The sequence below is a fragment of the Chroicocephalus ridibundus genome, chromosome 3 (genome assembly GCF_963924245.1).
Source record: "Chroicocephalus ridibundus chromosome 3, bChrRid1.1, whole genome shotgun sequence".
NCBI lineage: Eukaryota > Metazoa > Chordata > Aves > Charadriiformes > Laridae > Chroicocephalus > Chroicocephalus ridibundus.
This window is the reverse complement of record NC_086286.1, coordinates 32,178,549-32,198,252: the sequence shown is the minus strand read 5'-3', so window position 1 is coordinate 32,198,252 and position 19,704 is coordinate 32,178,549. Positions and strand designations below refer to the sequence as shown.

General features: G+C 42.8%; 1 protein-coding gene across 2 annotated transcripts in view; it reads left to right on the top strand.

Annotated features, from left to right (window-relative positions):
- LOC134512838 (uncharacterized) overlaps nt 1-19,704 on the top strand; it is a 115,947-nt gene that overhangs the window by 57,712 nt on the left and 38,531 nt on the right. The window contains exon 5 of one of the 2 annotated variants that reach the window (XM_063328637.1): nt 4,833-5,307. In XM_063328637.1, the coding sequence (XP_063184707.1) occupies nt 4,833-5,021 (189 nt within the window). In that variant the 3' untranslated portion in view covers nt 5,022-5,307. Of the gene's footprint in view, nt 1-4,832; nt 5,308-19,704 lie in introns of those variants that run through there. The other variant, XR_010070257.1, reaches the window with a different exon arrangement.

The window sequence follows — 19,704 nt, the reverse complement described above, 5'->3', positions numbered from 1 at the left end:
CACATTCTATGTTAAGCAATTTGTAAGGTTTTGTACTTTTGCATGTTGAGTAGTACTGTGATTTCTTTTAAAGTTAGACTCGACTAGGTGATCTTTACAGCTTGTACACACACTCAAGGAGAATGGAGTTGTTCTACTCTCTACAATATGAACTATGGTAACATTCATTGCTACAAAATATATTGAAGAACAGTTAACTCACAAATTAAGTTTATGATGTCAGGATCCAAGAACTTTTTCCTTATTTTCGCCCCTGCCCCCCCCGCCCCCGAACATGAGAGGAATTGCTCTGAACACCACTTTAATCAGTTTCCTGCTTCTACAGTGAGATCAATTTCCTGGCTTGGAAATTGATCAGTTAGATGATGCAGATAATAAACACATCAATAAACAAGTGGATGACAGAATCTACCAAAGTAATTAAAATGTTCTAGACAATTAGTCAGATTTTTCAAGCCTGTTTTTTACCTAAGTAGCTGAAGTTATTGTATGTTCAGGCATATAAGTCTGTTGTTAACAGTAGTACAACCCAGAAGAGACCATTCTATTTGGCAGAGTTTAGCAAATGGGACAGCTGTGAATCTTGGTTGTCTGGGCTCTTCCTGATCACATTGTCTGGCTGTGGGCCTGACTGTCCTCCAATTTAACGCAATTTGTCATTGGACTGGGTTAGAGAGTAAGCAGAGTATCTGAATCTAAATCATCAATGTTTTAGAGGTACTTGCATGTTTGTCTTCCCTTGCATGTTCTGTGCTCTAAATCAGGAGAGGACAGAAGGATGTGTTTTACACAGTATTTGTAGCATTTGTGTTGTGGTTGTACATAGGAGCTCAGATCATGCACAATAATGGCACTCAGCTAAGCACCGCAGAAGCCCCGAAGTTTTCCATCTGCATATATTATTTTTTTTCCATATAGCTAATCCATAGGTCTGGATAGGATCTCACAATTATGTGAAGTAAATGCAGTTCCAATGAAATCAATAAAGTTATATCAGAGAAAAACAGATGCGGATCAGTTCCAATGTATATTTGGCTGAATAACTGACATGCATCTGGATTAAGGAAATTAACTACTGAATTCTTTTATTAAATTAAGACCTGAAAGTTTGCCCATGAGCATGTGTAAATGTCTGAAAATGACCATGCAGTGAAAAAACAGAGGCAACATTTTGTGCCACAGATGTAGAGATAGATATACAAAAGCCATGGGTGTGCACGCACTTCATATGAACCGCTTTGTGTACCTGAACGGTCATTCTTGCAGTAAATATGATGTCACTTACTTTAATTTCAGAGAGAGAGAAAACCTAGCTCACATTATGGGCATGGGTGGGAATGTGACACCTATTACTTAACACAGAGTAGCTGATTTGCTCTCGTTTCACATGCTGGCTTATCTCATAGCAACTTTTTATGAACTAAGTGTGCCAGAAGGCCAGGTGTGCTCAGCAAAGCACATGGACTGGACCCAAGTGGAACATATAATGTGACATAATGTGTTCTTTTTCCTTTTTCCACAGTTTAGCCAAGGACTCCAAGACCTACTCCGGCCCCCAAACCAGTATGCCTTGTTCCTATATTGCTTCATCATTATTCATGTTATTTACACACTAAAGGAGCTGGCCTTCTACTTTTTCCAAACTCATTACCTGTTCTGTTTTGCTATTGTGCTCATTTTCATTCTCAAAAAGATTTTCGAGGATTACAAAAATAAGAAAAAATGCTCTTAAAAAAGGCAGCATACTGTACACTTTTTGCCCCCGTTTTCACTGCTTTTTATTATCTTTTCCTCACTACACCAATCATACATGCAGGATTTCAGCTCTTGTTATATGCACAGCACAGTAGCCTAATTATGGAAGACTAACTGATTTCCTCCAGAAAGTTGTGACTAAATGACATCATTTGATTTCATGCTCTATCAACGTGTTTAGCATCATTCAGGGGCATTCATCTCTACAAATAAAGTTGTCTGCAATTAAGAAATAATTTTGGAACATGTTCTTTCTATTTTATCTCACCACCTTGGTGACTTGGGCTTACTTGTTTGGACTCGATGATCTTAAAGGTCCCTTCCAACCTAGATGATTCTATGATTCTACTTATAATAAATTATCACAGAGAGGTTTCAGGGGTGGATTCACTAGCATGGAAGGAGGTGCTCAGGAGAATTTCATATTCTGTTATGTGTTCACTGCCATGCGCCAGGCAGACACCTCACTTTGGATTAGGGCTGTCTCTACCTCTGGGATAGAAGCATTCCCCTCTGTGCTGTGCCATCCTCCACAGTTACACACAGTTTCTACCAGCAATAGACCAGCAAGCACTGGCGAGCACACACATTATTTGTAATTAAGGTATCGTGATTTGTGAAGTGTCCACTCTGCTAAGGACAGATATCAAATGTAGCCCCAATAAAAAGGCATTTTGTCTGGTGAGAATGTGACTAGACCCTTTTAACACTACTTCAGTCATGCAATAGAGGATATTTCCAGCAGAGAAAAGGTGAAGAGTCATCTACCATATGATATGTCAGATTAGAGTATGTACAATCTTATCAACCTTCTACTGTTAGAATCAGAGCGTCATTCACCCATATATCCCCATACACATGCCCTACTCAGTTTTATTTAAGTCTTGTCTCAATCTGCATTCTCTTAGCATTGTGTTCTTAACAGGAAAACAACCTAAATGGTATTTGATAATCAGGCTGGATACGCAAAAAAACATTTATGTCAGGGTGAAGTGGGTGTAATCTAACCCTACTCAGGTTATTCTGCATCCATTGTAAGTTTGACCTCAGTCAAGATGGTAATTCTTCAGGCACGCTAGGGGCAATGTGTTTACAAAGTACAAGGCTGTCTGAATGAAGGCAGTAGAGAAGAGAGTATCTCAGATCCAGGTGTAATGACTGGGTAGTTTCCTGACAGTGCAGAATGAGTGCGGAGAGCACGGTCTTCTCACATTTCCACAGCTCTGCGTTTCTGAATCTGTGGAAGGTTACAAGGAGGGTCCACTGTACATATACAGAAAAATCTGCAGAATATTGAAATGAACAATGGCACCATCTTCCTGAAAGGAAATTTAACCAGGCAAAGTGTGGTTGCTTGCTGTAGGTATGACGTACATATACAGATTTAGAGAACTAGACCAATCAAAAATCAGTAAATGAATAAAAGCTTTATCCCAGCTGCAGTTCCTCTTTTTCCAGCAAAAGCGACCATTAGCTCTCACTGAAATCCCAGCCCCCCTCACCCACATTAGGATTTCTGTGGAAGGCAGTGATTTGACTTTATTTTTGTAAATGATCTGAAAGTAATATCTGTAACTAAGCTTTCAAATCTGTGGTTTTCTCTCACTGAAATCATAAGAATGTCAACCAGACAACTGAGAGAAGCCTGTCCTTTGTTTTCTGCTGAATCTGAAAACTCTTTCTGTAGATAACCGGTCTATAAGTACAGTTTGCAATAGCACAAGCGACTTCGACTACTTCTCTTCATTGTTAGTAACTCTTTGGTTTTTATCAACGAGAGAGATTATATCAATCAGCATTTGATATTGTTAATTCAAATGACAACTAGAATTAGTCAGAGATGTGGGGCCACTGGAAGTTCCAGAATACAGTGTCTGCACTGAAGCATTATTTTTAATACTCATTTAGTGCTTTTTGGGGAGAGGCAGAAGGAGTTGGTAGTCTTTTACATTTTATTTATCGCACACAGGAGATAATACTAAATAGTCTTAAGACACCATACAAACACACACATATCCCCAAACCATAAAATCAAGGAGAAAAATAGGTAAGCTTTCCTGATGGGTGCTCTCTCAACCATTGTGTGTACCCATGCTGTACTCTTAAACTTATTCCCACATAGATGAGAGCTAGATTTTTTAAGTGGCAATTTCTGTGTAGCTGCCTAGCTTCTGGGAGCCACAGCTCAAAAAAAATGTTGAAATACCATGAATCCATTGATAAAAGTCATGAGAAGTAGCAGTACAGAAAAGAACAATAAAATCCAAGCTCCTCCCTAACTGCTTCAGGTCCTTCTGAGCTTTGATCAGCTCTTGCCTTTCACTGGGGTAACAAATACACCCTTTGGGTTGCCTGGCTGTGCCCTGCACCCTTAGTTTACAACCGTAGGCACACTCATCACAAAGCATATGGTTTCATGTGAAACCACAGGAAATTTGGTGGTTTCAGCTATTTTAAGCCTAAAAGTAGGCAGTATTTTACAGCTGGTTTAATTTCAACGGAACCACAGCAAGTGAAAAGAGCTCAGGGTAGTAGCATAAAGCTATTCTGAAGTTTCAGAAGCCACTACAAAGAGCTCCAAATTAACAAATAAAAATAGTAATGCCGTAATTCCCATGGATTTTGACAGCTAACTTGTGATTTATCAGTACCTGAGTTGGGTGTTACTGATCTTGACAAAAAGTTTGCTAATTCACCTGCTAGGCAGGGCTCCATTTCACAGCGTTTATTTATCATTCTCCCGTAAGGAGGTTGGCTACACCAAATCAAAGGGCAAACCTGGAGGTGAAAGGAAGGCACCAACCCACTAGATAACCGAAACTTGTTTCGTGTTCAGCAACTTCATTCTTGGGCCCCTTAGTCAGAAACGTTTCTGAACTCGAAGCTGGGGTTTTTCAGAAGGCTGCAAGGTCAGCTTTGTTGCAAAGAGGTTCACGGGCGCTTTTCAGTTAATTGGTGACTTCAAAACTTTTACGTTTTTAGCCCAAGATGAGCTCTTCTTACCTATATAAAGGCTTAACAAACCTAATCAAAACCTTCCGTCTTTTTTTTTTGTTTGTTTTTCCCTGCAATGGAAGGCTGAGAAGAGGCGACGAGGAGAAAGGAAGATCTGGCCAGAAGATCGTCCACTGGAAATGAGTCCCAGCGCTGCGAAGCTCAGCGGCTCAAAGGCGCCCCGGCGGAGCGCGGCCAAGCGCATCAGCGAGACCCTGGGCTGTCACAGCGCCTCTTGGCGCTGCCGGGACGCGGGACACCACGCCGTTTAGCAACACGCCGACCGCTTCAGCAGCTCCCTCGGCTTGCCGGCAAGCCCCGGCTGCCTCCGGACAACCCGAGAGGGCGGCGGGCGGCCGCCCGGGGAGCAGCCGCTCGGCGGCGGCACGGCAGCGGCGACAGCCCCGCCCCGGTCCGCCCCCCCACCCCACGGCCGCCGCAGGGCAGGGCAGGGCAGGGCAGGCTGCTCTTAGGGGCAGGTTGAGAGCACGGGGAGCGACAGCCGAAGGGAGATCACTGGACGTCCGTGGGACAAAGAAACCTTGGAGAGCTTCAGGGGTGAGTGATATCAGTCCTCCTGTGTGAGGGGAGGGGGCGCTGGGGGTGTTTTTTCATGCTCTGAACAGCGCAAAGTTAATTTTACTTTATTTTCAGCTGTGTAATCCCAGAAGAAGCGTTACTCGGACAAGAAACCGGTAATAATTTGTGAAGAATGATTTACAAATTGCAGTTATGAGGGACGAGGGGGGACAGGAGGAGAAAAGACAGTGCCTTTGTTGAACTGCTGCTCAACAGTACCTGTGTGCTCCTGCCACCCCGAGCCTGGCAGGCATGGGTTGGGGGGAGAGCGTGTCAGTAAAGGCAGGTGGTGGGACTCCTGCCCCCCCCTAGTTTTACAGCGCAATTTGTCTGTGGCAAAGAGTTAGGTGCAGTTCTGCTAGTTGTGTAAAGGGTTGCTGTTCCTCTAGGTTGGATGCTTTTGCTCCAAGTCTTTTTGGGACTGGTTTAAAAGCTGATACTACACTTGTTAGCAGTCATGAGCAGCCAGCTTCTAGGTATACTGTATGTACTGGGGGTTTAGGGGATGTGAGGAGAAGAAACTTTCAGGTCTTCTGATACACCTTTTTAGATTAACATAAGCTCTGCTGGAGAAAAATGGTTTAGGTCCTGCCTGCTGCCTTCAGCTTTATAAACTGTTTTGTGGAGTGAGATGGGCTCCCAGCTGCATTACTGTTAGGAAAATGACTGACTCCCCAGTGTACAAAACTAGGCTGTAAAAAGTGTGTGTTTGTGCATGGAAGTGGCTTGCCCTTCCCCCACAGAGGTGAGGCCTGACTGGGTAAGTGCCTGCACCTGGGATGCCACTGATCACAGCCAGGTGTGGGCTGGGCCTCCTTAGAGGAGCATCACACCCTAAATCCCAGTGTTCTTTATCATCTTTCATTTTATTTCCCAAGACCCAAACTATTTGGTCTAAATTACAGTAATGTTCTTGAATTACCCCTTTGACTGTGCTTTGGTTGTAAAAGGACTTGCTTTTGCATCTGTTGCATGCTTAAAAGCAAGACACTTTACCTCTGCAGAGATGCACTGTGTCTGCATAAACAGTTGTGTTCTTGGCTTTTCTTTAAAAAAAAAACAAAACAAAACCAAAAAAACAACAACAAAAAACAAACAAGGTTTTTGTAGTGCTGTGGTTAGATTAATTAACTGTGCACTTCTGGGATTTCTTCTTATTTGGAGCTTGGAAACTGTAGTTGCTTAACTCTTTGTGGACTCAACTTCTTTCAAACTACTTGAAATATCCAGCCTTGGATGAGTTTTACTGAAATGGTCAGTTGGTTTCTTAAAAGCCATGGTCTCTGAGGTTTGTTGTTGCTTTATTGTTGTGAAGAGAATTTTAAAAGTCTGCCTTGGTGCTTTCTTCCAAGGACCTTACCATGTAGGTAGCCTCTCTGCTACAGCCCAGTCCAACTTTCACTGAAACCAGTGAAAATCATTCTGTTAACCTCAGTGGTAGCTGGGTTAGTTGTTCTGGCTTGCAAGAGTACTCAAGAGTATTTCCACTGTAGAGGCTGATGGGATAGTACAGTTGTAAGTCTCATTATAGCCACAAACCTTTACAGGTATGCACACTGGGCAGCAACTCAGATCAGAGTTGTCTGGTGTTTCCCATGGTGGTGTTCTGTTGGCAGCAGAAGCTGGTGGAGTGTTTGTTTGGGGGATTTTTAGTACTTCAGTGAGGGAAGTAAGAAAATAGGTCCTTGTTTGCTTTCTTCTTCTGCAGCCTTAAAATCACACTAAAGAACTTTAATTTTCATTAAGAAATCTCTCTCCCTGTGTTCTTTTTGTGTTCTGCCCCCAAAACTCTTATTGCTGTTGTGAAACTCCTGATATCCTTGTGCGTTGACCTTACTGGAGAAAAAAATTGAGTGTGTGACCTCTTTCATCAGCTTAGTGAAATTAATGAAACTGGTCACCAGCATGAACAAAAATGGCTTCATGCTTGGGAGAGAGAGATGGAGAAAAAGGATGAGGTGCATCTCTAAGATGCTGAGGGTGATTCTAGTTGAAGGAACAGAATTTGCTGGACTGCAGTTTCTCTGACTGGGGTGAATGTGTCTGTGGGCTTTGCCACCTGTAAGGCAAAAGCAGATGAACCTCACAGGTGCTGAGTGTGATGGTGTGCAGCTGGACTAAGGGCTCTAGCAGGACATTCATATACATGAATTGGGATCTTGCTGCTTAGATGATTTGAAGCAGTACCATGCTCACAGCTGTTCCTCCATCCCTAGTTTGGTAAGTGTTTCTCCAGTGCTTCTGAAGGGCAGCCCACCTCTGTCCCCAGTGTGCTGCTGCTCTGTGTGCTCCAATACAAGCACCGCTTACCCAGGTCTTCAGAGCTCTGGGTGATGCTTCCTGCACATCAGTTGGTGGCTCTGCCTTCAGCTTTGGTGTAAATAGAGATAAATGGCTTGTAGGACTTGGGTTATTTCCAGCCAGGTTGTCTTCTGAGTGCTGAGGGTAACCACTCAAAATGTGGTGTCTCTCCAGGGCCTGGGAACCATCATCAGTCAGCTGGTGCTTAGGCTGGAAGTACCAATATCAAAATGATGGGCCTAAAGCATGGAGGGGTTGGAAGCAGTGGGAATTAGTGGAAAGCTTTGCGTCTTTCTAGAAGATAGTCCGCTCACTGGCAAGAAAGAAGGTACAGGACTGTATTTCAGGGCTGGCTTTTCCAAATGGCCTTCATTAAGGATTTGAAGAAAGGTAGAGAAGACTCTGGTCTGTTATAGTTTTCTATCCCTAATTATTTAGGTAGTAAAGCCTCTGCTTAGAATGAAAAGCAGACAGCAGGACTGGCATGGTCTAGCTGGCTGATAGGTTGTTTTGTTGTTTGGTTTTGTTGGTTTTTTTTTAATTAAAAAAAAAAGCCCAGAAGAACCTTTGTCTTTGAGGGGAAAAGGCGATATAAATTGTGATATTTTTTTTTAATTATTATTTTTGCTGTGCTAGTACTTGGTCTTGCAGCATCTGTGTGATCATCACTCACCTTGATCTTACTGCTGGTGAACTCTAGTAAGGAGAAGTGGTGTTGACTGCTGTAAAATTGATGGTGTATTTAAAGATGAGCACGTGTTTAACTGTATACTCTTTTGTTGGACTAGATCCAGGTGCAGAATGTTGTCCTTTGTTATTTCATCTGTAAAAGGGAGATAATATTTCCCCTCCCCTTTGAAGCTTGCAGGAGGTTAACTTGTAAGATTTGACATGTATCCAGGTGGCTTTTTTTGGTGAACGGGGCTGTTTAAACACCAAGCTTCTTGGATACATACGGTCAAATGGGGCAGAAAACAGGTGTATCAATGAAGCCCTCCGTGAATCATCCCTAGTCTAAGACTGCCCTCTCTTGGAGATTATCCGTTGCTGCACTGGTCGCAAAGGGACTTACAACTAAGAGTCACCCTTGCATCTTTGCTTTGGAACTGACACTTGCTTTTACATGTTTTTATTAAAATGTGGGTTGTCATTTTGGAGGAAGCGCTAGAAAGTTTCAAAATAATTCAAGACACTTGCTACTATGTTCACCTCTGGGCAGGCAACTGTCGTCCAGGTGAATTTTTTTTTTCTTCTCTCCCCCGTCTTCCCCTTGCTTTAGAAACAAGGGAGGTTGTTGGAAGATTAGAGATAAACCAACTTTTCAAAACATTTGCTTAAATGTAGCAAGGGTGGAGTTCCAAGGTGCCAAAGGGACTTAGATGACCAAACCTTGCTGAATTTTTGGAGGGATTTCAACATCTAAGTACCTCAACGCCATAAGAAATCTTGCCCTGTGCTAGTACGTAGTATCCTACATCTCCTAGCTGATCATACATGGTTTTTAATTTTATTCTACTTAAATGTTTCAAGTAACACCTTTTGAGTAATCTGACCAGGGCAACAAAAAGTATATGGACAAAAAGTTGTCTTTGGCTAAAATAAAAAACATTTCCGTTTTTTTTAGGTTTAATTAGACTGGCAAGTTAGGAAGGTAGACCTGTTTATCCAGCCTCATTCTGGTATCTAGAACAGAAGATGTTTATTTTATTCATCTGTTAAGGTTTTTTTTTTTAAAAATAAAGTTCTCACAGGTGATTTAAGGCAACACAAACTTGGTGTGTGCAGAAAACTCTCCTATCTTGCTGTTAAAGCCTGTCCTGATAGATTTTCGTGAGTAGTTTGTTTGTTTTATGGAGAAAACATATTTGAATACTTCTGCTGACCTAGGAGCCATGTTTTTTTACCAGAATGCTCCCATGGAGCCTGATTATTATTTTTTTTTGCCCCATTTCATGGGATATATTGAGGCCAGAGGAGAGATTCTTGCCCTGATCCATGTTCCTGGCCAAGGCAAATATGCCTTTGACACTGAGAGTTAACCAACAAACAGAAGATAGTAAGGCTTGCAGAAGGCAGACAATCCAGAGCTGTGCTGTAGGCAGCTCAGTAAGACTACGACGGCTTAAATTGTTTCCACTTAACTTGTTTTCAGGGATATCCTCTCAGAGTTAGCCTACCTACCTTTGGGTTGAGAACTGAAATGGGCTAAATTACTTTTTGGCTTATCTGGGGTCATGTTATTTGTCACCTCTTAATGGAATACTGGAAACTTGAGATCACCCCAGCATGATCTTTTGTCAGTGTCTAGGCTGGACAAGGATTCAGACAAGCCTTTGACAGTCACGTATTCCCAACGCCATTCTTCAGTTCGCTGAATTGCTATCTGTTGTCAGTTCTACTACAGCAATTCCAATGGAGAAAATGCTTTTTCTTTTCCGAGGAGAACAAGGGAATTAATTGATTAACTCTTGGTGGCTCACCAAAGTTGTAGCGTCCTTCGAAGATGTCTAACTAAAAAAAAAAAAATGATATTTTGAATTTCTGTCTCTAATAAGACTAGCTTTTCAAGGGTGAAATAAGTTATCTTCTGTGTTCCTCCTGTGCAGTGAACAATCCTTCTGTCTAGCAAGACTAGAAAATGCCCAGCTTTTGTTCTCTTTGCACAAGCTGATTTTTGAAAGCATTCTCCTATGGTGGTGGGAGCATGTTCTTTCCAGAGCCTGTAGGGGGTGGAAAATTATTATGGCCTCAATCTTTAATTCAGAGGTGCTAGATTTATTGCCACTGTAACAGCAGGAGTTTTAAGAGCATTCTTCCCTAAGATGCTTTAGACTTTAAGCTAAGATGGAATACATCTTTTAAGATCAGTTGTTCTAACACCTGGCTACGATCAGAATTGTAACAAGTGCTGTTCTAGTTGGATCCAGTCCAGAATTGCTGCTGTAAGATATGGCTTGGGTTTTGAATTTATATGTGGGCTTTGGTTGCTTGTAGCTACCATGGTATTTCAGCATCAAAAATAGAAATAACTAGCTAGTCAGTTATCTGTAGTGTTAAACACATCTCACTGCATTTTTAAGACTAGGACAGCCTGTAGTGATTTATATAGAGATATCTGTTGTCCTGATGTTTTCAGATCCTAGGGTTGTGCTTTCTAACCAGTAAGGTCTCAGCATGTTTCAGGTGAGATTCAAGGCTAAACTTATTCTCTTGTCTCCCTTTTCTTGCTGGAGAGGAAAACTATCAGCACAGGATGACCCGGGTGTCTTTTAGCATCTGCCCCACTGAGGTTTTGTGTCTGACATGACTGTGTCAAAGTCCTTCTTTTTCCAATACCCTCTGCAGCTTGACATGCTGCTGCTGCTCCTGCTTTTCAAATAAGCTGCAAAGGAAGGAATAAGGGGGCATGGCCCCTGCAAGCAAAACTTCTCATACTGTCCAAATAACTCTTTTACTCTTGCCCTTCCAGCACTGAACCCCTTGTGTGACATTCATTGCTCCTCCCTCTCGGGGTCATTTTTCATTCACAGCCCCAGTAACTCTCTTCAGGGTTGTTAATATCTCAGTCTTCACTGTTCCTCCACATCAAGATCCAATTTCACATAAATGCACATGGGTACAAGGAGCAAGAGGGAAAGGACAAGGAGGGATGGCAGCTGGGTGGAGTGGAAGAATTGCTGGGAAAAATTGTCATTTGATGCGTCTCTCAGAGCAGTCTTTCGCCTTATCTCCTTTTGCAGTACAAGGGCAACATGTAGGTGCTTTTGACCTTCTGACGGGCAATGTCCTCACAGTCTCCCTTATGGTGACAGGAGAGAACATCTTACAGGGCTGGAAGGTAGTTTAGTTGGCCAGCGACAGGCAGGCTGCTGTGAGACCCCTTGGTTTCACTTGGTACCCCTTGGTTTCACTTGGTACCCCTTGGTTTCACTGCCCCCAGGGGCTGTACAGAAGGTTTTTGCTGTGATTTGAAACTGCACGTTTCCCTGTCCAAGAGAGCAAGTGAGGGAGATCCCTTGTCAGTCCAAAGACTGGTTTTTATAAAAACAGAAAAAGGCAGGTCAGGAGAGGGATTTCACAGTGGGGTGCAGCTACAGATTGCGCTGTGGAATAAAATGCTCACCAGTCTGAGCGGGCAGCAGTGTGCAACTGCAGGTTCTTGTGGCTACTGACTGACGGCTGGCTTCAGGCACAGCCCCTCATGTCTAAAATGGTGTGGCTGAGCTCTGGCTGCAACCTGTCCCTCCGTGAGGTGCTGAGGCTGTCTTTCCCTACCTATTGTCAGGACTCTTACAAGAACGTAATATTCCTATCTGTGTCAAAATGGGATTGAAATTGGGCAGCTAGGTTTAAAAAGGGAGAATAAACCCAAAACGCTCTCTGGTAAGAAAGGCAAGGAGGACAGCAGAAATGACTAAATCTGCTGCTTCTACCCCAACAGATGTGGTAAGACTTTATTTTTTTTCAACAGCTCTTTTTTTTTTCATTATGGAGCTTTTCTAAAAATCTGATGACCTATTTTGATGTGATACTTCAGGCAAAACACATTGGAAAATCCTAAGCCAGTATCTCTTACAACTGTGTTTCACGCGTGATACAGGCAAAACACTTCCAAAGAGGGATTTCACCCAAAAGTATTTCATTTTCTCTCTTCTTGTAGGCTCTATCTCTGTGTAGTGGCAATGCAAGCCACCAAAATAAGAGTGTAGCCAATGATGTTTGAACCCAATTGACCTACAATACATTTCCTTCCTGGCTTACTTACCACAATAAGCCTCCTTTGTCCTATCCTTATGTGTCTGGGGTCAGCACAGGGGTCTGGGGTAAGAAAGACTATTTGTAGTGACTAGTGGAGAGCCACATCCATGCTGGTTGACTGCTAGCAGCCAGGAAGTGTCATAGCCAAGTTCCTCCTTTGCTCTCTGCAAATGAGGCATGAATTTGAACGTAGCTCATCTTCTCAGCTGCTAATTCTCATGAAGTGAGTTGGGATGTTGTCATCACAGAGACTTCCCCTGTGTAAAATTTGATTGAAATTGGCTAACAGATTCAAAAATAGTAGCAGCAGATGAGATGAACAGACTGTAAAAATACACCTTGCTTTTTCAGAAACAGAGAAAAAAAAAACTTGTCAGGGTTCAGCGATCCTATTGTAAATATTCTCTTCTTTTACCCCTATACTGGAAGTTCACTGAGAAATTCAACCCATTTGGCTCCTTTGACATACAGGCAAATACAGAACCAAGACTGGAAATTTATGGGAAAGCGGGAGCATCCTCTTTCTGCTCGGCCTCTAAAGCAATTCCCCAAAAGGTGGCAGTCTCTGCTAGCAGGAATGTGTTGCATGCTGGTAGATGAATGCTCTTCCTTAAGGTTCATTCAGTTTTGTGTTCTGCATTGGTTGGGGTGTTTTTCCCTCCCCTCCTCCTTCATAACCTTTATCTTTCAAACGAGACCAGCAGCCTGTATATTTGACAAATATTTGTCTAGCACTGTAAATGCACACAGACTTAAAAATGACCTTTGAGTTAAACCAGAGCAGATTCCCACACAAAAAGGAATTAGTTTTAGTTAGTTTTTTTCCCAAGTTGTATAAACAGAAATTATTAGAATGCATGCTATGAATGCTTCATCTCTGCATCTGTGGCTGGGCTTCCACAGCTTTTTAAAATGTTATTCCCTAAAGACTGCCAAAGGCCTGGACCTGTACTCTCCAGTTAGAAGCAAAGCTTCCCAACTTCCCGACAGTGTTTGCTTGGTTTGGGGTCAGATCCGAAGGACCCAAAGCTGTACCTGTGTCATAATTCAGACCCTGTGGAGCTGGCACTCTCTGCTTACCAATGTTGTTCTGGTGGAGCTGTATTTAACTTCCCTGCCTGGACTCTACAGCTCCACAGGCTCAGTTATTCCTGGGCTACTGCTGGGTCTGATGCCAGGAACAAGCCTGTGTATCCTCCTGCAAGATTCAGCCAGTGGTCTTCACAGGATGAGAGGGAATGCAGTTCATACCCTGGTGTTTCCACCCCCCACCCCCATCACATCCTTACACACATGATTTCCTCATCTACTTCTGTAGTCTTCTCCCGGGAGAGCTCAATTAATCTAAGGAAAGGAGTGGAAAATGTCTGAAGCAGCAGCTAATTCTGTCCTTCCATTTGGGGACAGAAACCCAAGTTTACCTCTTGGGACACTCTCAAAGGCATGTGCTGGTGGTGGCTTAAAAACAAATGGAAAAACAGACTTTCTGGAATGGATGTTTTGCACTGGGGACCCTGACAATTGTATTTCAGGCCCTTTTTGAGGTAGGGCTAAATTAACAAGGGTATTCTAGAGACAAATTCACTGGGACTGAGCTGTTCTACTGTACCGGCACTCTAAAGTAGCTTTGTCTTTACAGCATGACAATTTTTATGTCAGTCTGGTTGGAATAAAAGGATCTCCATACGAAAAATAATTCAAACTAGCCTGGTGCTATTAGAAATTTCATTTAACTAAGCTGTTTATATCAGGGAATCTGTTCTAGGACTGTCTTCTCTTTTAAAAAAATGTGCATTGGTTAACAAATTTGACTTATCCTCACTCAAAACTCATATGACTGAAAATGAAAACCTGGATTTTGTTGGGAGGGGTGGGGTGTGGTAGTGGTGGTTTTGTTTGGTTGGTTTTTTTGAGAACGCATTTGTTTGCCAGTCCCTGAGGAACTGATGAGTCCAAAATCTAGATGCTCGCCTCACTACTGATTTTCAAAAGACCCTTTGGTTCCACTGTTGCCTACATTGAGGCTTCACACAGTGGGATAAGTAGTCAAAAGCCAACAGCACTGAAAAGGGCTAAGGGCAGCTCCACACCGGAGAAGGTAGATTAGAGCTAGAGAAGATTCAGATCAGAGCAGCAGTAATTGTCAAATGCACTGAATACCTTGTGTAGAGTAGCAAACAGGCTTGGGACTTCCTTGGAAAGAAGCCACTGAGAAAGGGATGGCCAAAAGTCTTCTGATGCCACAGGGAAGGAGAAGATGAAAAGGAATTAGTTGTTTGCTGCTTCTTATAATATGAGATCCAGGGGATGTGAAAAATTTTAGTGTGTTTGGGGTTTATAGCAAGGGGCGGTGGTTTGTAATGTCATCTGAGATGTTGAGCAGAGGCTAGAGGTGCTAGAAATTCACATTGGTTCAAGAGTTCTGTGTTTAAGGAGTCTGACAGGAGACATGTGAATTGTGTTGACTCCAGCAGAGTAATCTGGTGAGGTGTTACCACATGCTTGCGCTAGACCTACGTTTTCCCCCAAGCATCTGGTATTTGCCAGTGTTGGAAACAGGCTAACCTAGACCTAACCTAAACAGCCAACAGGCTGCAGAGACTGATGTGGCTGAAAGACGGTCCCATCCGCTATGGGTGTTGTGATTTTTAAATGCTGTAATAAATTATTTTTATGTGGATAAGAACTAGTTTGAAAGTCAAATCAGTATGGTCTTTAAAGGTTTTCTTTCTTTTTAAGCAATCATGACTTCTAAGTAACTCTCCTTCTTTTAAAGAAATATTTCACATATGTAATAGGAAATTAGATTATCCGGATTATTTCACAATCGATGTAGAATTTGCTTCCTTTTTTTACCCTCCCCGACTCTTCTTGGCTTGGCACACTGCAGTTCCTCACTAGGGGCCAGATTCTGGGAGATGAATGTCCCAACTCCCACAGAAAGTTTCCTGGAGGCACTTGGCAGAGGAAAAAACACATTTTTTTTTTTTCTATTGGAGAGGTTTTTCCTTTGTTTACGTTTTCTTTCTTTCTTCTTTTTTTTTTTTTAACTGATTACATTCTGGAGCATTGGTTTTGCTCATGTCTTGATTAAACCGAAAAAGGGAAAAGGGAAAGAAGAAAGAAAGAAAGAAGAAAAAAAGAAAAACCAAAACATCCAACCAAACAAAAACACCAGCTAGCTGGTTCCTCCCTTGTGGATAGAAGTACAATGTACCTGTTGGCCATGCAGGCATTGCAGAGAGTTACTTAAATGCGGACAAGCTGCCACTGTCATCAAAATAATTCATGAAAATGTTTCCATTAAAGTTTTTCCAAACTCTCCTTTCTTTCCGGGTTAAATTTCTCTTTATTTTCGTCAGCTGGCACTTGAGACCCATTGAAACACTGGAAGCCTACTTGGTTAGGTGCTATCTAAGCTTTCTAGGGTGGTGGAGCGGTCAATAATCTCTGTCCCAAAGATTTTTGGTTTAATTTAGATGAGAATGTCCCTTCTTAAAAAATGAGGGGGGGAAAAAAAAAACAAACCAACAACAAACTAGTCCAGCCATAAGTTATGAGGCATTAATAAAGTTACAAAAATGTAACTTTTTTATTTGTTAGATTTCTATAATCTATTTGGGAATAAATTTCCCAATCAGATAAGGAAAGGAATGAATGTTAAACGCACGTTGCTCTAAAATAGACCTTGAGTTTCAGTTTCTTTGGATCTCTGTTGCAAAGATGTTTGGATCAAAGCTTATTTCTTTAATGACAAATAAATTGTGTTAAGCACAATTATATGCCTTTCATGAAGATTCAAAGACAGAGCTTGTCAGCCATGCAAATATTTTGGTACATGCGTTACAGGTTTCTTTTGGGCTGGGCAACTTCTAATTTAATTTAATAAATGAGTGGGGGAGAATCATATTTATAATAATAAAATCAGTGTTTCAGAAGAAAAGAGTAGGAGCCTGTTTACTGCCTTCAGTGGGCTTTAGATCAGAAGCAAAATTATCACAGTTATCTCTAATGCCCTTAAAATTATTGTAATAAGCTTCCTTTTCTTCTCTTCAGTATCCACGTGGAAAATCTTGTAATCTCTGCTAATTTTGAGGCAACAGTTTCCCTGACTTTATTAGAGGTTTTCCAGAACTGTGTTAATGAAACAATGAGACATGACAGGTTGGGTGCTTTGGTCTAATAACGATCTGCCTTGGAGGTTAATGGCACTTGGCTCACAGCCTTCTGGTAATAGGCAGCGTGTGCACTAACTGCCCAGGTGTAGTGTTATTAATTCACTTTGGTTTACTCCAGGCTGTATGTGCATCATTGAAACATTTGGCCCTTTGTTCTTCAGCCCCAGCATAGCCTGGTGTTTGAGGAGAATGGCAAGATTTTACCGAATAAAAGCAATGCATCTCAAAATAGAGAATCATTCTAATGCTTTATTACCTTGTGGCGTGCAGGGAGCTGCCCCCTGCAGGAGGGGCAGGAGCAGAGACAGGGTGAGAGGAGCCTTCCTCCTCCTCCTCCCCAGGCAGCAGCTCACCTGGTGCCACACTCCCTCACCTGATGCAAGGCTGTGGCTGGGCACAGTTGTGCTTTGCTGTCCTTTCCCCCAGCCCTGCTCTCCTCAGAAGATGGTAGACTGGGCTGTGCCACTTCTGCTGCACGCCTTGCGAAAGCTTCGACCGTGACAATTAAACCTGGAGGATGAAGGGGCTGAAAGGCTGCAGGAAGCCGGCAGGAGCACAGTCTGCTCCCAGGCCACCTTTCTGCCTGGCTTGCAGGCTTTACAGGTGGATTCACTTCAGTTGTGGGTGGGAATGCGCGGGGGTGGAGGCAGGGGCAGAACCAGAGCAGCACAGGATTGCATGAGGGAGGACAGGCTCCTAGTGACGCTGATGTGGTGGTGTATGTCTGTGTGTACCGAGGCAGTGTGCACTCACGACAGTTAACGCTTTTTGGTACTTGAATAGTTGTTCTTACTGCAAAGAGAGGTAACAACATGTGACCGCTAAACAACGTATGTGTAATTAGCTGAGGTGTGCTCCCTCTGGAAGAGGAAGAATCCCAGAGACTTAAGAACAAACTGTATATATAAATTTCCTTGGGTTACAATTCAAAACCTCTTCCAGATCCTTCTGCTGTAGTGAAAATAAGAAAACTGAAACCAAACCACCTACTTATTATTGCGTTAACATGGCCAAACAGGCCTGGGGGGATGAAGTAGAGCACTGAGTATGTTTGCTGCTGGGTGGGAATGATGCAGATGCTGCTTTTGAATGAGACACCACCGCCTGCAACTCTCTGATTTTTGTGAGTTACTCAATAAACCCAAGTGCTACCCTGCATCTGCTAGAAAAAGGTCCAGAAGAGCAAATTCAGATTTGATTCTCACCTGATGAGTTTTGCTTGTGAGTCAGCAGGCTTGGGACCCCAGTATTCATCTCAGACACTGCAGTTGTCATCACACTGAATATGTAAGGAATGAATATTTCTGTACTTTGAATCAGTTGCTTAACTAAGAATCACTTCCAGGTGAAATGCCTCCACTGTTCAGAGGCAAGGGGATACAATAGTGCTGTATATTTGCTTTGAAGTTTGGATAGTAGAGTCTTTTCTTCTTGCCCTATGTTTTTTGTTTTATTAGTGTTTAAAATAGGAGCTTTTCTTAGCAGTCATATAACTGGACTCTGTGGTGATGTCTGTCTGGTGATAAAAATAGCCTCTTACATGGGAGGAGAAACTATGGATTTGTAGTGCAAAACAAATCCCTCAAATGCGATCCAGAAAAGGATAGACAGCTGTTTTGGAGTGAAGAACGTTAAAATACCGTCACTGCTGTGTAATACGTCCTGGCCCAGTTCTTTCTGCTGAAACTTCAGTTCCTGAAAAGAGTAAAGGTGCCGCTCCTGTGAGGTTGCCGCTGCACTGTTCTCCAGACACACCAGTGTCTGAAGGGGTGTCTCTACATGTGACTGATGTCTGCAGCCTAACCACGTGGGAGACCAGGTGTGCTGCGGGGTGAAGGGGGCTCAGGAAGCCAGAGCTCTATTTCTGGCTTTGTCAAGGACCTGGTGTATGACCTGGGGAAAGGCACTCTGCCTCTCCCTGCCCGTGTTTCCTTTCCTGTTTATATAGCCTGCACGCTCTTCAGACAGTTTTCTCTGACTGTGTTCTGTGTTGAATGTCTACTACTCCTCATCTCTGAAGGGCTGTGGCCCTTAAGGTCTGCTGCTGTATCAATGAAGGGATGGGGAGGTCCATGTGAACAGCAAACACATCTGCTCTTTCTGTTGTGACTGTTAAGTTACATTTTCCCCAGTTAAATTGCCTTGATCTAAGTTCCAGAGAATTATTAATATAGTAGCCACTGCTGCTTTTCTTTTTTTTCTTTTTTCTTTTTTTTTTTTTTTTTAAAAGGTCAGAATGGGCTTGAGAAGATAATGTGCTGAAACAATGATTTGTTGCATATAGGTCCTTCTTGATGATTAGAGTACATCATGAAACATACTTGTGGTATGGAGTAGTGACAACAATATATCTGCAAATAAGAATAATTCAGAAAAAGAGTACTTTGTTAGGGGAAAATACATCACCAGTGGCCTGAGATATGCAAGGCTGCTGCATCCCCAGGCCCAGCCACCACCAGTGAGGCTGATAATGTATTCCCAGACAGTAGGAAAAGCAGCATCCTGCTCCATTCTGGCTGAGCAGGACAGATGTCCTCTAGTGAGGGGTGTGGGAAAATAGATATATATTTTTTTTGGCCCTGGTCTCCAGTAGCCAGCTCCCCCATGTTCTTGCCCCTAAAGACATCCCTGGCTTCCAGGCCAGTTCACCTCCGTATGGGCTAGCACTTCCACATTTATTCCATGGACACGTTGGCCTGCACATCTGTTGTCTGACTCCAGCAGCTGCACTCAAACACCCATACACACACTCCCATAATAACTAGAGTCCCTCACTGAGAAAGAGTGTTATAAATTAATTTAATAAGATATGGCAGGGTGCGGCCAAACAAGTGTACCAAACAACAAACTGGCTACATGTGACCAATGTTTTATATCCCCTTACCTCTCTTATTTTTCCCACGCTTGTTCATCCCCAAATCATTTAAATCTATCCCTTTTCCCACCTCTGGTGTTTTCCATAAACACCCCATAGCAAGTCTTGTGCAATCCCAAAATGCTCTTCCCCCACATCCCATAATGTGTCCCATGCCCCTGTGCAGTAACCCCTCTCCGTTCAAAAGGTGCTCCAGTATTGACCCATCTTGATGGATTTCATGCCTGGACGCTGGGACAGAGGCCCTGCTGGGACAGCCCTGGC